At 44.4% G+C, this 19,702-nt stretch overlaps 1 protein-coding gene across 1 annotated transcript in view; it reads left to right on the forward strand.

Moving 5' to 3' along the window:
• The window catches only part of LOC137533993 (peroxisomal N(1)-acetyl-spermine/spermidine oxidase-like), a 180,371-nt gene that overhangs the window by 150,787 nt on the left and 9,882 nt on the right, over positions 1-19,702 (forward strand). Inside the window, exons 4-6 of the mRNA XM_068255323.1 lie at positions 3,035-3,290; positions 12,108-12,220; positions 17,882-18,039. Of these exons, the coding sequence (XP_068111424.1) occupies positions 3,035-3,290; positions 12,108-12,220; positions 17,882-18,039 (527 nt within the window). The remainder of the gene's footprint in view (positions 1-3,034; positions 3,291-12,107; positions 12,221-17,881; positions 18,040-19,702) is intronic.

Here is a 19,702-nt window from a genome sequence, read left to right on the forward strand (position 1 = left end):
ACTACTGTTCCCAGCAGCGACACAGAGTACAATGCTATACAGTGGTGGGTGAGCGGTGTACTACTGTTCCCAGCAGAGACACAGAGTGGCAGTAAACACAATGCTATATAGTGTGGGTGAGCGGTGTACTACTATTCCCAGCAGCGACACAGAGCACAATGCTATACAGGGTGAGCGGTGTACTACTGTTCCCAGCAGACACACAGAGTGGCAGTAAACACAATGCTATACAGTGGAGGCTGAGCTGTGTACTACTATTCCTACTATTGGCTGATGGTGTAATGGTTAAGGGCTCTGCCTCTGACACAGGAGACCAGGGTTCGAATCTCGGCTCTGCCTGTTCAGTAAGCCAGCACTAATTCAGTAGGAGACCTTTGGCAAGTCTCCCTTACACTGCTACTGCCAATAGAGCGCGCCCTATTGGCTGCTGCTCTGCTCTGGCGCTTTGAGTCCGCAAGGAGAAAAGCGCAATATAAATGTTATTTGTCTTGTCTTGTCTTGTCTATTCCCAGCAGCGACACAGAGCACAATGCTATACAGGCTGAGCGGTGTACTACTGTTCCCAGCAGACACACAGAGTGGCAGTAATCACAATGCTATATAGTGTGGGTGAGCGGTGTACTACTATTCCCAGCAGCGACACAGAGCACAATGCTATACAGGCTGAGCGGTGTACTACTGTTCCCAGCAGACACACAGAGTGGCAGTAAACACAATGCTATATAGTGTGGGTGAGCGGTGTACTACTATTCCCAGCAGCGACACAGAGCACAATGCTATACAGGGTGAGCGGTGTACTACTGTTCCCAGCAGACACACAGAGTGGCAGTAAACACAATGCTATATAGTGTGGGTGAGCGGTGTACTACTATTCCCAGCAGCGACACAATGACCGGGGGACCCTGGCTAGCCTGGCTGGAGAGAGAACTACCCTGCCTGCCTACCCAAAGCTAAACCCACAGACAAATGGCGGAGAAATGACGTGGATCGGGTATTTATTTACCCGAACCACGTGACCCGTTCGGCCAATCAGAGCGCGTTCGGGTCCGAACCACGTGACCCGTTCGGCCAATCACAGCGCTAGCCGAACGTTTGGGTAACGTTCGGCCATGCGCTCTTAGTTCGGCCATATGGCCGAACAGTTTGGCCGAACACCATCAGGTGTTCGGCCGAACTCGAACATCACCCGAACAGGGTGATGTTCTGCAGAACCCGAACAGTGGCGAACACTGTTCGCCCAACACTACTGTCAGGTCCCTCAGTGTCCCCCCGGTCTGCTCGCTTGTGTTGCAGCCCCCTCTGAAAGCACCAGTTGCAGCTACTGCACATGCCCAGTCTTGGCGTCTGTGGGCCTCCTTGATTGTGCTCCCATCACCAGGTTCTGGTGAACCCAGGCTACAATGAGTGTATTCTCTGGTGAAACGCTCTGCCGCATTACAACTATTTTCTGGTGAACCCATGCCGCAATAATTGTATTTTCTGGTGAACCCATGCCGCAATAATTGTATTTTCTGGTGAACCCATGCCGCAATAATTGTATTTTCTGGTGAACCCATGCCACAATAAGTGTGTTTTCTGGTAAAACGCTGCTGCATTACGATTATTTTTTTCTTTGTGGAGGGGGGGGGGGGGGGGGGCGCCACAGGATTTCTTGCCTGGAGTGACAAAATGGCTAGAGGCACCCCTGAATGCAAGGAAAGCATCCAAGCCCTCTTTGCATGATATAGTGTTTGCCATAACTACTTCCTGAATCCTAAGGTAAGATATTCTAGATTTTAACTACTCTCACTGTGAAGGAACCCTTTCTACATGGATGGCACAAGCTTTTTTCCTCCATACGCAGATCATGTCCCTTTGTTCACTGTACAGCCATTGTACAGCCCTAGGAACAAAAAGCTCACCTGCTAGCTTTTGTGTTGCCCTCTGATGTATACATACATGTTAATCAGGTCACATCTCAGTTTTTTCCAAGCTAAAAAAGCCCAGTTTATGCAACCTTTCTTGATAAGTGAGATCTTCCATCCATGATTCATTTAGTTGCCCTTCTTTGTACCAATTCTAGAAGGTCAATGTCTTTTACATAGTGTGGTGTCCAAAAATGTATCCCATACTCCAGGTGTGGCCTCACAAATGATTTATGCAGGGGGTACTAACAAATTTGAGCGCGATCGACACGGACAATTTGGGCGTGCCCTTAGATCATTATGTAAAACAGCGGCAACAAGGCTCCAAACAAGAAATTTGGACGGAACGTTATTTTTACATTGTAAAACATTATCAGCTACAGAACATGATTTATAGTTGCCTGTCGGGAGAATTTTCGGGGGAGCCGGCATTGGATCCCCGAGACTACAGTGGACAGTAGAAGTCTCATTAGAATCCTGAGGCTTTCCCCTCCCAAGGTAAGTACGCCATAGGGGCTGTTTTTTTGTGTTACAGGTGTACTTTAAGGTTAGCCGTAATTTAACCACTTAACGACTGCCTAACGCCGATAGGCGTCGGCAGGTCTTAAGCGGTTTTCCATGGAAACGGCCGCTCTATCGAGCGGCCTTTCCATGTCAGTTCACGGAGGATGTCTGCATGAACAGCCGGAGAGCCACCGATCGCGGCTCACCGGCAAAATGTAAACACGTGGGGAAGAAATCCCCGCTGTTTACATCATCAGCAGCGCCGTAAGGCAGATCGGCGATCCCCGGCTTCCGATTGGCCGGGGATCACCAGCAAATGATAGGTTGAAGCCCATGGAGGGAGAGGGAGGGACAGAGAGGAAGGGAGCACCGAAAACGCTGCGGAGGGGGGCTTTGAAGAGCCCCCCCCCACAAAGCGCAGCAAGCCGGCGGCGATCAGACCCCCCCCAGCAGGACATCCCCCTAGTGGGGAAAAAAGGGGGTAAGTCTGATCGCCCTGGCATAATCCTGATCTGTGCTGCGGGCTGGAGAGTCCATGCAGCACAGATCAGGCCTGGTCCTTAAGTGGTTAAACTAAGTAGGCTGAGACATGAATTAACATATGTAAATATTTTATGTATTGTTAGGATTCCTGAAGAAACGAGCTGAAGACTTTTTTAGTCCCTCTTTGCCTGCAAGCAAGTTACATGCAATAAAGAGCTTGGGATTTGGAACAAACAATAAGATATTTCTGGAATTAGAGGAACCTTTCTGGGAGCCAAACAATACAATTATTCAGTTGATATGGGAAGGCACTTCTCCCCTTGTGGAACCCGAGAAGGACTTACAGAAAAACTGGATGAAGAAACTGGGTGGATTTCTAGTACTAGAGCGACCACAACAGTAAGTGACACACAGTTCCCAGGGACCGAAAGTCTTGTTTTTCTTGACAGCATACCTGGGACAGGGATCAATCCACCTACAAGGGACAGGAACTTTTATTCAAGACACCTACAATTTTGTTCTTTTATCTACTTGGCACCCTTTTTTCCCCACTGTGCAAAGGGAGTAGCTGAGATCTCCTTCTTTAAGGTGGCAGATGGAATATATGCTAAACTACCCAATTTTGAGGTGATAAATGCAGATTCTGCTTCTATAGACAGACATAGTTACATAGTTACATAGTTATTATGGTTGAAAAAAGCAAACATGAAATGAAGATGAGAACATGCTTGCATCCGTGTGCTGTCCACTGCTCACTATATGTTTGGTTTGAACTCTACGGCCTTTCCACTTCATCCATATTAGTGGCACCACATTCATCATCTTTTACCAACTGTCTTGTCATTCATGGTACAGGTTCCGGTTTTACATAGGGGACTGCAGCCCCTATTGTGTTGGAGTGTTTTGTGACGAGTATTTTTATCGGGTCATTCTGGGTTTGTGTGGGATATTTGTATTTATGATACGTGTTGATATATGGGATTTATATGAATAAAGTTTTCTATCTTTTTCATGCACCCAAGAGCCAATTCTCATCTTCATTTCATGTTTGCTATTTAGTCATGTTGGCACGTGCATGATAAGGAAATATATTCATGCTTATACATTATATATTATTATTTTTACTTATGGGTAATGACCATCATTTCCCCAATTGACGCTGCCCTAAAGCTCTGAGGTATTTTTCACACTATGGTTGAAAAAAGACATATGTCCATCAAGTTCAACCAGTACAAAGTACAACTCCAGCCTGCTCCCTCACATATCCCTGTTGATCCAGAGGAAGGCGAAAAAACCCTTACAAGGCATGGTCCAATTAGCCCCAAAAGGGAAAAATTCTTTCCTGACTCCAGATGGCAATCAGATAAAAATCCCTGGATCAACATCATTAGGCATTACCTAGTAATTGTAGCCATGGATGTCTTTCAACGCAAGGAAAGCATCTAAGCCCCCTTTAAATGCAGGTATAGAGTTTGCCATAACGACTTCCTGTGGCAATGCATTCCACATCTTAATCACTCTAACTGTAAAGAACCCTTTCCTAAATAAATGGCTAAACCGTTTTTCCTCCATGCGCAGATCATGTCCTTTAGTCCTTTGAAAAGATCTAGGGACAAAAAGCTCATCCGCCAAGCTATTATATTGCCCTCTGATGTATTTATACATGTTAATTAGATCTCCTCTAAGGCGTCTTTTCTCTAGACTAAATAAACCCAGTTTATCTAACCTTTCTTGGTAAGTGAGACCTTCCATCCCACGTATCAATTTTGTTGCTCGTCTCTGCACCTGCTCTAAAACTGCAATATCTTTTTTGTAATGTGGTGCCCAGAACTGAATTCCATATTCCAGATGTGGCCTTACTAGAGAGTTAAACAGGGGCAATATTATGTTAGCATCTCGAGTTTTTATTTCCCTTTTAATGCATCCCAAAATTTTGTTAGCTTTAGCTGCAGCTGCTTGGCATTGAGTACGATTATTTAACTTGTTGTCGATGAGTACTTCTAAGTCCTTCTCCAAGTTTGATGTCCCCAACTGTATCCCATTTATTTTGTATGGTGCTAGAACATTGGTACGACCAAAATGCATGACTTTACATTTGTCAACATTGAATTTCATCTGCCATTTATGTGCCCATATAGCCATCCTATCCAGATCCTGTTGCAATATGACACTATCTTCCTGAGAGTTGATGATTCTGCACAATTTTGTATCATCTGCAAAAATAGCAACATTGCTCACTACTGCATCTACTAGGTCATTAATAAATAAATTAAAGAGCACTGGACCCAGTACAGACCCCTGTGGGACCCCACTGCTAACAGTCTCCCATTTTGAGTATGATCCATTTACCACAACTCTTTGTTTTCTGTCCATTAGCCAGTTCCCTATCTGTGCACACAGACTCTTCCCCAGTCCTTGCATCCTCATCTTTTGCACCAGACTTTTGTGGGGAACAGTGTCGAAGGCCTTTGCAAAGTCCAAGTATATCACATCTACAGCATTCCCAATATCCATATTAGCATTCACTACCTCATAAAAGCTGAACATGTTAGTCAAACAGGACCTGTCTTTAGTAAACCCATGTTGATGCTGAGAAATAAGATTATTTTCTACTATGAAGTCATGTATAGTATCTCTTAGTAACCCCTCAAATAGTTTGCATACAACTGATGTTAAGCTTACAGGTCTATAATTTCCTGGATCTGATTTTTTGCCCTTCTTAAATAATGGGAAAACGTGGGCTGTACGCAGACAATTCTAATCATGGTGAGTATATATGCTTAGTGAGGTGCTTGGCAACCACAGGACTTATTTATGATCAGCGGACCAGGTGTAACATTTTCCCACTGATGTCAACTCCACCCTTCTCTATGGCCTGCCCAGGAGAAGCATGCAAACAATTTAAGGGCTGGTTCACACGGGCATCTGCTGAGCTTTTGCTTGGCATTGCGTTCAAACGCCAGCGTTTAAACGCCAGCGTTTAAAAGCTAGCTTTTGAAAGCTTTTGAAAAGCGTTCAAGGCTAGCAGTTCTGGTCTCTGCTATTGTTTCCTCGTGTTTACTGCCTCTGAAAGCAGCATGTTGCTTTTGAGACTAGACGCAACGCTGGGATCTACTGCCAGGCTTTCATGAAAGCCTGCAAAAGCCAGCTCTAAACGCTCCCATTCACTTGCATGGGATGGCAGTAGATCCCAAAAAACGCTGCGTCTGAAACGCTGCGTTAAACGCCATAAAAACGCCCGTCTGAACCAGCCCTAAAGGAAACCTAAACTGAGAGGGATACGGATGTTTCCTTTTAAACCATACCAGTTGCTTGGCAGTCTGCTGATCTCTTTGGCTGCAATAGTGGTTGAATCAGACCTGAAACAAGCATGCAGCTAATCCAGTCTGACTTCAATCAGAGCATCTGATCTGCATGCTTGTTGAGGGGCTGTGGCTAAAAGTATTAGAGACACAGGATCAGTAGGAGAGTCAGGCAACTGGTATTATTTTAAAAAGAAAAATCCATATCCTTCTCAGTTTAGGTTCCCTTTAATTAAGCCAAGGTTTTTTTTTAGTGTTTTCACCAAGATGAGAAGTGAATTCTCTAAGTCCAAGACAAATGTTAAAACGAGTTATGTAAAGTCAGTTCCATCACTGCAGTCTCCCCATACAGTGAAAAAAAGTTCCAATCAAATTGTTATTCCACACACACATATGATGTTGCAGCAAAACAAAACAAAAAAAATACCTAAATGTGCTTTCAGCTCTTGATTCGCGATGTTCGTTTCAACTCCATGGGTAATTCAGGCTACTCAATCAATTTTCAGACTGAGGTGCAATTACTCTGACAGTGCCATGGAATATGTTGGTGCTTTATAAGTCAATAATTAAAATAATAGGTCACATGTATCATGCAGCATGTCTCTCTATTGGAGTTTTATTGCTCTTTCTACCAGTGTCTGTAATACAGTCCAGTCACCAGCTGGTTCTCCTGGTTCCCTCTCCAGTCATGTGCTCAAAGGCATCCAATTTCCTGCTCTGCATTATCTATCTTCCCAGTTACCACACCCTCTTCAGTTTGTTTATAAAAGTCTCATGAAATTCAACATCCTGCCCTTGCTGTGGTATTAAACCAATTTTTCAACGCTCTTTTTATTTTGTGGATGAAGATTGGATAGGGAGAGGAGGTTAACCAGCAACCAGAGACCTGGTACACCCAATAAAATGTACATATTGTCAGGAAAAGAAGCCTAGCCAGCCAGGTAATTTCTGTATTATCTCAGGTGTGCTGTCATTAAATGTAATAAAAAAAAAACAATTAGGGTCAATCTAATTCACTTTTTATCCTAAGTAGAGATGGCTCGAACCTACAATTTTTGGTTCGTGAACAGCGAATGCGAACTTGCGAAAAAGTTCGCGAACCAGCGAACTGCAATAGACTTCAATATGCAGGCGAACTTGAAAACTACAAACACTGTTTCTGGCCACAAAAGTGATGGAAAATATGTTTCAAGGGGTCTAACACCTGGAGGGGGGCATGGCGGAGTAGGATACATGCCAAAAGTCCCGGGGAAAATACTGGATTTGACGCAGAGCAGGGTTATGATCCCTAAAAGGCAGAAATTACATTGCATTCCTAAATTGAAGGCCTAAAGTGCTTGAAAACATCTTGCGTGTGTATTCATGGATCAGGTAGTGTAAGTAGTGTACTGCTTCACACTGACAGACCAAACTCACTGTGTAATGCACCGTAAACAGATGGCCGTGCTGGTGCGCACATTGGCGAGAGTGCAGGTGATGGCGGCTTTCCAGCCCGTATGGTTGGGCTGAGGTAGCTCAATGACAGAACAACAGTGACTGTCCAGCTGATCGAATTTGGTCTGTCCACAATGAAGCAACGACCTTATTATCTTGGGTGTACCTCCCAACACACTCAAATAGGTCATTGCTTCATTGTGATACTCAAGCCCCTTCACCGCGGCAAGGTAATGATCACAAAGGGGAATTGACACATGTACATGCCTTTTGTTTTGTTGTTGCAGCCGCAGTGCAGTCAGAAAAATTAGGCAGGCATGTACACGCACCAGAAAAATTATTATTATTTTTGTTAGCTGCCTTACAAATTCTGGAATCCACCTGGAGTCATGGACCCTGTTGGTGGTGGCAGAGAAGGCAGTCAAGCGGCCTGCAGGCAGGGATGCTGTGTGGGGACTGACTTAGTCTTGGGGCAGGCAGCAGCGGCTGGCCGGCCTGCAGGCAGGCAGAGATGCTGTGTGGGAACTGACTTAGTCTTCTTACAGGCAGTACCCCTCCGGGATCCATGCCTCATTCATTTTGATAAAGGTGAGGTACTGAACAATTTTTTGACCTAGGCGACTTCTCTTCTCACTGACAATGCCTCCAGCTGCACTGAAGGTCCTTTCTGACAGGACGCTTGAGGCAGGGCAAGCCAGAAGTTGGATGGCAAATTGTGACAGCTCTGGCCACAGGTCAAGCCTGCACACCCAGTAGTCCAGGGGTCCAGAGTGGGAGCCTGAGAAACGGCTACCAACGCACATCCAAGGAAGGACACAATGTGCTGTATAAGTAATGTACATGCCCTGACCATGCTTTGCAGACCAGGCATCTGTGGTCAGATGGACCCTTGACCCAACGCTGTGTGTCAGAGATGACACCACTTGCCTTTCAACATCACGGTACAGTTAGGGTATCGCCTTTTCACAAAAATAATTGCTGCCTGGTATCTTCCACTGCGGTGTCCCAATCGCCACAAATTTTCTGAAGGCCTCAGAGTCCACCATCTGCTATGGTAGCAGCTGGCGCGCTAACAGTTCCGCTAAGCCAGTTGTCAGATGCCGGGCAAGAGGGTGACTGGCAGACATTGGCTTCTTCCGCTCAAAGATTTCCTTAATGGACACCTGGCCTCTGTGGGCAGAGGAGCAGGAACCACTGGTATAACACAGTGTGCAGTCACACAGATGCAGTGAAAGGTATGCACTTACTGGTATATAAATCAGTGTGCAGTCACACAGATGCAGTTAAAGGTATGGGAATAAAGGTTCGATTCTGGTCCGGAGCAAGTCCCGACTCAGGGAGTTAGTAACGAAAAATAACAATACAGGAGGACTCTTTCGAGGCCCTGCTGTATAATGATGAAATCCTTGAAATCCTTTAACGAGAATCTGTTATGGAGGGCAAGTCTGCCATCCATTCAAGTGAAAGGTATGCACTGACTGCCAGGCATAATACAATGTGCAGTCACAGATGCAGTGAAAGGTATACACTGACTGCTGGTATAATACAATGTGCAGTCACACAGATGCAGTGAAAGGTATACACTGACTGCTGGTATAATACAATGTGCAGTCACACAGATGCAGTGAAAGATATACACTGACTGCTGGAATTATACAATGTGCAGTCACACAGGTGCAGTGAAAATGTATGCAGTGACTGCTGGTGGTATGATGCAATGTGCAGTCACACAGGTGCAGTGAAAAGGTATGCAGTGACTGCTGGTGGTATGATACAATGTGCAGTCACACAGGTGCAGTGAAAAGGTATGCACTGACTGCTGCTATAATACAATGTGCAGTCACACAGGTGCAGTGAAAGGTATGCACTGACTGCTGCTATAATACAATGTGCAGTCACACAGGTGCAGTGAAAGGTATGCACTGACTGCTGGTATAATACAATGTGCAGTCACACAGGTGCAGTGAAAGGTATGCAGTGACTGCTGCTATAATAGAAAAGTGAAGTCACACAGGTACAGTGAAAAGGTATGCAGTGACTGCTGGTGGTATGATACAATGTGCAGTCACACAGGTACAGTGAAAAGGTGTGCTGAATGTGCTGGGCCTGGCACAGTATAGCAATTAGCAAGGGCCAGCTGTGACAGACAGGGCTGTATATGCAGTGTCAGTGGGCCACGCACAAAAAAACACATCGCAAGAACAGTAGCTCTTAAAAGAGCTGTTTTGGTGGTTCTTTTCAGCAACAAATATCAGCAAGGAGCAATCTAACAAGACCTAACTAAGCTTTCCCTATCTCTGCAGCAACCTATCTCCCTTCTCTCACTAATACCAGCAGCAGGCAGAGTGAGAACATGGTCTCTCATGCACTTATAAGTATTTATAAATGTATAATTTTAGTTCCCTATGAAATCACTGAAGGTGAAGTATCTTGGTTTAAAATGTATAATCTTCCTGTTTCCTCTCTCTTGCAAGTGTGTTGACATTATTATAAGTGCCATATATCTGGGAGACCAGGGCCTCGATTCATCATTGTCTTTTCGATAACTTTTTCTAGTTCGTTAACTTACCGAGTTCGAAGTTTATCGATTTGTAGTTGTATTCACCAAGGTTTTTTCGCATTCGGTGTGAAATCGATAACAATGCGGTAACCATTCGGTAACGTGTCGATATTTCCATTTTACAGCAGTAATTTAACATAAGGCCATAAGATTCCCATGGAATTGTGGGTAAAGGCAGTCCTTTGAACACCATGTAGCAACATTCCGAATAGGGCTTAACACCTGGACCAGGATTCTGGAAGTGGCTTGGGACAATCCCACAACTTGATAGGAGCCTTTTCTGAAAAAAATGTAGTGCAGCTAGCAATTTAGTTAACACTGGCACTGCCTGTGTTCTCTTACAAGATGATTCAAGAGAAATGCAGATGTCCTGGCTGGTATAGCAAATAAATCAGTTCTCTTGCAAATGAATATGGTTCTAGACCTTATTCTTTCCCTTTTGCACCTTTGAATCACTCTCAGCTGATACATAACTACTTCAAATGGCTCCATCTTCTTTGTCAGCAATGATCTGACAGGAATAACGACAGAGCAGTGAAAGAGATAACTATTCCTAAATTTAACGCTAAACCACGCCCACTTTCATTTTCATGAATTGCACTTTCTTCCGTTTTATCGCATAATTATCGAATGATTACCGAATGCTCGCTAACAGCTGTAGATAACTTTGTTGAATCCTGAAATCAACTTATCGAGTTCGGTATTTTACCGAGCTGTCGGTAATTGATTCGATAAGTCTTGATGAATCGAGGCCAAGGTATATTGTGTACTGCTTACCAAACATTATGCAGAGATCATCTTCCAGCAGTAAAGATGGCGCCACCTGTGGTACATTTCATGTAAATCAGGGTGAGGGAAGATTTTACAATGAGCAAATACTGACTAAGGCCTCGATTCATCAAGACTTATCGAATCAATTACCGACAGCTCGTTAAAATACCAAACTCAATAAGTTGATTTTAGGATTCATCAAAGTTATCTACAGCTGTTAGCGAGCATTCGGTAATCAGTCGGTAATAATGCAATAAAACGGAAGAAAGTGCAATTCATGAAAATGAAAGTAGGCGTTGTTTAGTGTTAAAGTTAGGTTTAGTTTTCTCCTTCACTGCTCTGTCGTTATTCCTGTCAGATCATTGCTGACAGAGAAGATGGAGCCATTTGAAGTGGTTATTTGTCAGCTGAGAGTGATTCAAAGGCGCAGAAGGGCAAGAAAAAGGTCTATAACTATATCAATTTGCAAGAGAATGGATTTATTTGCTATACCAGGACATCTGCATTTCTCTTGAATTATCTTGTAAGAGAACACAGGCAGTGCCGAGGTTAACTAAATTGCTAGCTGTACTACATTTTTTCAGAAAAGGCTCCTATCAAGCCGCAGTTGGCGAAATTGGGGGATTGTCCCAAGCTACTTCCAGAATCCTGGTCCAGGTGTTAAGCCCTATTCAGAATGTTGCTACGTGGTGTTCAAAGGACTGCCTTTTTACCCACAATTCCACAGGAATCTTATGTCCTTGTGTTAAATTACCGCTATAAAATGGAAATATCGACACGTTACCAAATGGTTACCACATTGTTAACGATATTTTATCGAAGTCACACCGAATGCAGAAAAACCTTGATGAATACAACTAGAAATCGATAAACTTTGAATTATTCAATAATGAATCAAGGCCTAAATAATTTATAAATAAATATTGTAAAAAAAAAAAAAATAGACAATTTTATTAATTATGTTGTTTTCACTATAGTTCCAATTTAAGTGGAAACGCTACTAATACATGATTTGTTTTTTGATGTTATACCTGGGTACAGAAGGGGTAACATATTTTAATGAAATTAATCATCTTTAAATGTAACTGTTTGCTCTTAATTTTGTAGCAGGTAAATCCTTCCTGCTTTTACACAGCTTTATTTTACCAGGCTTGGCCATGTTATTTGTGCTTTTATCCCGGGTGAGGAGTCTGAATACATGGAGACTTTATCAGATAAAGAAGTTCTGTCTACGATGACCACTCTTTTGAGACAGTTCACAGGTAACAAAATGACTGCTTCATCCCTTTGTAAAGGGACGGTGTTGTGGATCCAAATAGGGAAAAGAGCGTAAGATTGCCTAACTTGAATTCATAGCAAATCAGCCCCAATTTTCATAGTTAGATTCTCGTTACATCGGTAGCTAGGTTCACCAAGTAGCCATGTTATAAATTAATGTAAATTATGCCTAATCAATGTTAGCACGATCTAGCCCCTAATATTTATTGCAAAAATGTGATTTATCGATTATTTCATTTTGATTTTCAACGTTTAACTGACTTCATTTTGTGATCTTTTTGTCTGATTCAGTGTACCTGTTTCAGAAAACTGATTCACAATATTATTGCTGACTGATCAGAAGTATGGCAAAAATCATGCAAACTTGCCAGCAATGATGTTGCTCTTCCCTAGATTGGAATACATTAATGCACTACTATATCCTTAACCAGTTCAAGACCATAGGCTCTCACCCCCCTAGTGACCAGGCTATTTTTTTACAATTTTGTGCTCTGCAACTTTATAAAGCTCATTACAGAGCCATACAACGCAGCACACAAGTGAATCCCCCCCTTTTCTGCCCACCAACAAATCTTTTAGTGGGCTCAGCTCGCTTCTGCGATGTTTGCTTGTATTTCTATTTATTTATATGTTTACTAATTTTTTTTTAAATGGTCTATGTTTTTAATATATTTTTTTACCCCCTCCCTCCCCCAGCCATCCAGTTACAGCGATCGGCTGTCATAGGCATCAGCCAATGAGAGCCAAGCCTCTCTAGGGGACAGCTGAGTGACACGGCTGTCCCCAGTACAACGCTGCCATAGATCGCAGTGCTGTAAAATGTAAATAGATGGTGGTTTCACTGTCTAATAGTCTCCTAGGAGCGATCGCTGCTGGGAGACTGATGACAAAGTGGAGCTCCGTCATTCAAGTGGAGATACGCAAGGCAATGTACGTGCAATCTCCTGCAAAACCCCCTCTCAGGACTTGACGCCTTTCAGCGTTAGGCGGTCCTGGGGCTGCCACCCTCCTGATGCCGATCGGCGGTCAGGAGGGGGTTAAAATGGGATTACTTCGAAAACTAAAATTTCTGCAACTTAGTTGCATAAAATAACATTTGAAAACATTCCCAAGTATTCCCTTTGTGTAAAATTGTTTATTTTAACTGCAGAGAGCAGTAAAAACTTGCTTATCTCTGGTCAACGGCAAAGACAAAAATGTTCCTGTGGCTGTGTCTTTAGTCTGCTGTAGAATGTAGGAGAAATGTATATATTAACCTTCCCGGCGGAAAGCACCACTCAGGCCCCGCTGGGTCGATTTGCATGATTTTTTTTTGCTGCACGCAGCTAGCACTTTGCTAGCTGCGTGCAGTGCCCGATTGCTGCCGCTACCCGCCGATCCGCCGCTATCCGCGTCGCCGCAGCTGCCCCCCCCCCCAGACCCCGTGCGCTGCCTGGCCAATCAGTGCCAGGCAGCGCTGAGGGGGGGATCGGAATCCCCTTTGATGCCACGACGTCGATGACGTCGGTGACGTCATCCCGCCCCGTCGCCATGGCGGGATCTCCTGATCTCCGATCGCCTCCGCTGGAGGGGCTGGGGGGTGCCGCTACATGAAATTTTTTTTTTGAAACGTATTTGCTGCCCCCTGGCGGATTTTAATAAACCACCAGGGAGGTTAAGCATCTCCTCATGGCTAATGGCCCTCTTGGCTGTTACACACCAAGAATACAACTACATGTTTATTCACAACTATTACAGAAACATGAGTAGGAACACTGCACACCCTGTGGCTATTTCTGTAGCTGGTAATGCATCTTACCTAATAGATATAAACATAATAGACTGTTGTCGCTAAATACACATTCCTGACAAGTCAGGTCTAATGACAAAACAAGTAGGGTGGGGCCAGTATGCCCGAGGCAGGAAATTGTATAGAGGGAGGAGGAGAGTGGTTGAACACAGGAAGCGCGAGAGCGGAGAGATGGAATAAGTGGGATGCCGCCATTCTGTATCGCTCCAGGGCCCCTGGGAGACATCACTTGTAATATGCTAATTTACCTCTGGGATTGAGTCTGTAAGTGCACACTTAGCGTGGAAGCATTGTTGAGTCTAACTTTTAATACATGGTATGCAATGATGGTTTTATGCTTATGCTTTTACTGAGGATTAGAGATATTTTACTGAGTACTTGAGCATGAGAAGATCTATTGTGACCTGCTTATGATCTATTGCAAGACACATATTTAGCTTGAGCCCCACCTTAAAAGGGAGGTGGTTTCTATCTAATGAGCCTCTTCTATTGTGGGATTTGTGGAAACATGAGTTTGAGCACGTTTTTTTACCTGCACTGTGAGGATTGCATGTGTTGGAGCTGTGAAGGCAGTTTATGCTATGTACAGCACTGTTTTCCAGGTTGTTGTGTTACAGTAATGGTCAGGAGAGCGCAGTGGACATTTATAAAGATATAAAGTAACACTGTTACTGCCTACCAAGCACACCCTTGTGGCTTCTCATGCGCTTTGAGTCTGCCGGGAGAAAAGTGCAATATAAATGTTTGTGTCTTGTCTTTGTGACACCGGGTAAAGCAAGTGGATGTAATACAATTCTCCAAGATCTAAACATTTCATTGCTAGTGATTTTAGCTCTTTGTGTAACCATTTTGGGTCTTCCATGAATTGTCCACTTTGCCAAAACCAATATGCTTAACGTATGATTCCACTTTAAACAGATGGAAAAAAAAGGTAAAACTAAGGGAGAGCTAGAGATGGATAACAGAAGCAACAATAATACATAAATATATAAAATATTGCAGTTAAAGTGACTAAACAGCCAACAATCATCACGGCATGTACCGTGTTCTCTTAAAAAGTTATATTGAGTTCTCAGGGGGTTTTGTTTATCTCACCATCCAAGAGTCTCGGTACACCCACTTCTGGCATTTAACCCCGCCCCATTCCGTATGGTTGCTGTGGAGTTTCTTTGGCACTCTGTTTCTTTGATACAGAGAGTGCCATGGCACCCATCTGGAAGGAGCAGGGCTAAGAACTGGGAGTGGCCACACGGAGGGAGTCGGAGTGTTAAACTAAAACCCCTGGGAACTCAGTATAGCTTTTTAGGAGAACACGGTACATGCTGTGTTAAAATTTGACTATACAGTTGCCTTAGTTAATGTTGGTTACAAATATAGAACATCCTGATCTGTCATCTGTTTTCCTGCAGAGGTTACCGAATAAATATATATTGCTGTGCTTTCTGTTTTGGGATGACAAAAGTAAGTCACTATTGTGAATTTACTTCTTACTTTGTCACATGGTGAAGGACGGATTATACTTTTAATGCCCCTAGGCCATGTTATCTTGAGACTCCACTTCCATGTTCAGCACTCAGCAGCCCTCCTCTAATTCCAATAGCAGCCCCCCATCCGAATATAACATCCACGTGCAGCTCCCCTTTTCCACTCATGTGCCCATTTGCAGGGCCGGATTTGAGCCAAGGCCACATAGGCCATGGCCTAGGACACCACAGGATCAAGGGGCAGGTGGACAGCAGACTATTCTAGGGAAGGGGGGAAGGGTCACCTGGATACCTATATTGGAGTGAGGGGTGGTCATCAGGCTAACTTTATGGAATGAGGGAGTGTCATCTGGCTTCTTATACTAGAGGGAAGGGGGGAAGGGTCATCAGGCTATCTAAACTGGAGATGGGGGGGGGGGGAAGCATTATCTTGCTACCTATACTGGAGGTGTGGGGGGACGAGTCATCTGGCTCTCTATAATTGCAGGAAGGGTCAACGGGCTACTTATGCTGGAGGGAGAGGGAAGGCTCATCTGGATACCTAAATTGGAGGAGGGGAGGGGAAATATGGTTGATGATTACCTATACTGAAGGGGGGCGGCTGCTGACAGTGGCCTTGGGCGGTAAAGAGTGCAAATCTGGCTCTGCCCATTTGCAGACTCCTGTTCCATACGCAGCAGGTTAAGCCGCCCTCTTGGGCAGGAGCCGCCCCCTTGAGCAGGAACCGCCCAAGTCCCAGGACTATGGGTTTTTCTAGAAATCTGACCCTTCATGTGGTGACCAGAAATACTTCAAAGTGACTCAAGCCATGTTGTCAGCTGGCTATTAGCAGTTACCAATCACCACTAGGGATAATGGGAAGTGTAGTCCTGTGTACAACAGGCAGTTGGTGCAAGTTGCAATATCAACCTCTCTCATTAGCCTAGTGTTACAACTAGTATGGTGCAGTGAATGATGATATTAGGGCATTATAATATATTTGTGTAGGTAAGTAAAGTCAATTGGATGATGATGAGAAATGTGTATAAAAGATTTGTATGTGAGGCTGGTGTTTCTATTGTTAAATTAATAATTATTGGTTGACATTAAAGTAATTCTTAAGTGTATGAAGCATGTGTAACCATGTCTCAGTGTCAGTTATTGTTATGTCTTCAGACACTGTTGACTCTTCCACCAAAGGAGATGTTGCCCAGTAGTGGATTCTAAGCACCCACAGGTGTTCACCATCATCCCCCGAAGGGAATGCTGGACTTAGCTGCTTAGTCTTCACCAGGTCACTACTGGGATAATCTCAGCTGGTAGTCGAGAGAACAGTGACACCTCACAGTGGAGTTCTGGAAGGATGAATCCGTTACACTATCCAAGTCAGGGCAGGCGGCAAGCAATAGCAGAGTCCAGTATCCAATCCGAGTCAGGGCAGGCGGCAAGCAATAGCAGAGGCCAGTATCCAATCCGAGTCAGGGCAGGCGGCAGGCAGTAGCAGAGTCCGGTATCCAGGCAAGAAGTTAGTACCAAGGAAAGCAGAACAGGAGTAGACAGGCAGGCCGCGTCGAGATCAGGAGTAAAAGCAAAAGAGCAGGGCTGGTCAGCAGGCAGAGTGTCACCAGGAACCAACACTAGCTGTCAGGGGAAGACTGGCCTTTTAGACTGTGGCCACAGGAGATTGACGCCAACGTATGCAGGTCATGCATGCGCAGACGCGCACACAAGGTTCTGCGCATGCGTATGTAAAGCCGCGTTCGGTCACACACACGCGTGCGCACGCCCCCAGCCACAGCATTCAAACGAAGGTCAGAGATGCATGCGCGAGACAGGAAGGACGCCACTGCCTGGAACTTTGAGCGTGAGTATGGCAGTTAGAACCCTAAACAATATGATAACTTTATAGAGATGAGGAGGACAAGGAAGTTTAAACCCTTATTCAATAAAATGTTCTCCTAAGTTTCCACTTTACACACCTTAAAATTTCTTTTGAGCCTCAAACAAGTAAATATTACAAATAAATGTGATATTATCTTCAGCCTACTTGTTAACATTTTGTCAATTGCTAGGTGCTGCAAATATATTTTGCAGATAACATGAAAAATTATAACCTAGGAGAAAACTCAGGAGAAATGTTAATTGTCTAGGGCGTTAAAGTGAACCGGATGAGTCGGATGCATAGCAAAAAGTTACTTACCGGTACTCACTCATGAAGAGGGAACCCTCTGGATCCTTCAGATGCTTCCCACGCCCCGTCCAAAAGTTTGTGGCCATGCTCATATTCATGTACGAGTGCGGCCGTACTGTGGCTGTAGATGAGTGGCTTCAGCATATTGTGTTGGCACAGCCATACTTGCATTTCTTTACGGTCTTTCTTTCACTCTTCATAGGTAACCCTAATCTACTCCCTCCAATCAGTATGATGCGAAGCAAGTGGCACAGCCATCCTTACACTGCTGGTTCCTATAGCCATGTGGCAGTCGGCAGCTCTGGAATTGATATTGATAATCTTGCAGAGCCTCTACCTGAAGATAAAGAATCTGTTAAGGTAACACACAGGGCCGGGCCGAGGCATAGGCTGGAGAGGCTCCAGCCTCAGGGCGCAGTGTAGGAGGGGGCGCACAATTAATTCAGCTGTCATTCCTAATTGTGTTTTAAGCAGAAAGAAATAAGAAAAGGGGATACATAGCAGTGACTGCAAGCCAGATAACTAGATATTAAGGTGTTGGGGAGGTTGTGGGCCCTGTGGCACCTCTTAGTCTAATAGCAATCAGTGTGTGACGACTGGGGTGGGAGGGATGGAGGGGCGCACTTTGGTGTCTCAGCCTTGGGTGCTGGATGACCTTGTCCCGCCTCTGGTAACACATGAAATACAATAGCCAATTACTGGGACATATTCATCATTAACTGTCATTTTGAAATGTATTTTTTTTTGATAATTTGATAAATGAATCACATTTTAAAATAATACTCCATTAAGTCTTAGTTCACATTCAGCAAATCGGGGTGGACAGTGTAGTGTGCACCCAAATGGTGTGTTGTGGTCCAGAGCAGATGTTTTGTCAAAATAGTCTTCTGTGCAAAATGCAACTGCTGTCCAGAAAAATCATGAAGGTTGGATCTTTGCAGGGGCGTCTCTAGCCATTTTGTCACTCCAGGCGAAAAAACCTGTGGTGCCCCCCCCCCCCCCCCTACCGTGGTGCCCCTTGATGAAAATAATCGCAATGCGGCAATGTTACACCAGAAAATAAAATAATCATAATGCGGCAATGTTTCATCAGAAAATAATCCTAATGTGGCAATGTTTCACCATAAAATAAAATAATCGTAATGCGACAACGTAACGCAGCAATGATTCACTTAAAATAATCGTAATTCGGCAATCTTTTGCCAGAAAATAACAATAACGCAGCAATAATTCACCATAAAATAACCATAACTACAGGGCTACCGGAAGATGGTGCCTGAAGCCCTGTACTGGAGACACAAATAGTCTCTAGTGCAGGGCTTCGAGCGCCATCTTGCCATAGCCCTGCTCTGCCATGGCCAGTTCACCACAGGGGTCGCACAGTCTGGTGGGGGAAGGTGGGCACGTCCCCCCCTTGGCGGCGCCCCTCCCCCCACCCGGCACTCCAGGTGACCGTTTGTCCTTGCCTGGTGGCTGGAACATCCCTAGATTTTTGCATTGCGCTTACTTTATCCATTGTGAACTGACACGTGTGAATGGATCCTGTTAATAACATAGGATCCATCGACAGTCAGTTTTTGAAATCCGTTGGGATCCTGGAAAACAGACAAATAATCTTAATTTTGTGTGCATTATGAACTGAGGTATATCTCGCACTCCTGCAGGTTTGAACCTGTCTCCGTGTGTTTGGACCTACTGCATGGCATGTGGCATCTGACTGCAATGCTTGTGTGACAGTCCAATACCATTGTAGCACTGAGTCCTTCTAAACATATTCAGCAAGAGCTTGCTGAATATGCAGCAATATGCAGTGACAGCGTTCCTGTCGTAGGGAACTGGCTAAGGGACAGAAAACAAAGAGTTGTGGTCAAAGGATCATATTCAAAATGGTTGACTGTTAGCAGTGAGGTCGCACAGGGGTCTGTACTGGGTCCAGTGCTCTTCAATTTATTTATTATTGATCTAGTAGATACAGTAGAAAGCAATGTTGCTATTTTTGTAGATGATACAAAATTGTGCAGAA

The sequence above is a fragment of the Hyperolius riggenbachi genome, chromosome 10 (assembly GCF_040937935.1).
Source record: "Hyperolius riggenbachi isolate aHypRig1 chromosome 10, aHypRig1.pri, whole genome shotgun sequence".
In the NCBI taxonomy this organism is placed as follows: Eukaryota; Metazoa; Chordata; class Amphibia; order Anura; family Hyperoliidae; genus Hyperolius; species Hyperolius riggenbachi.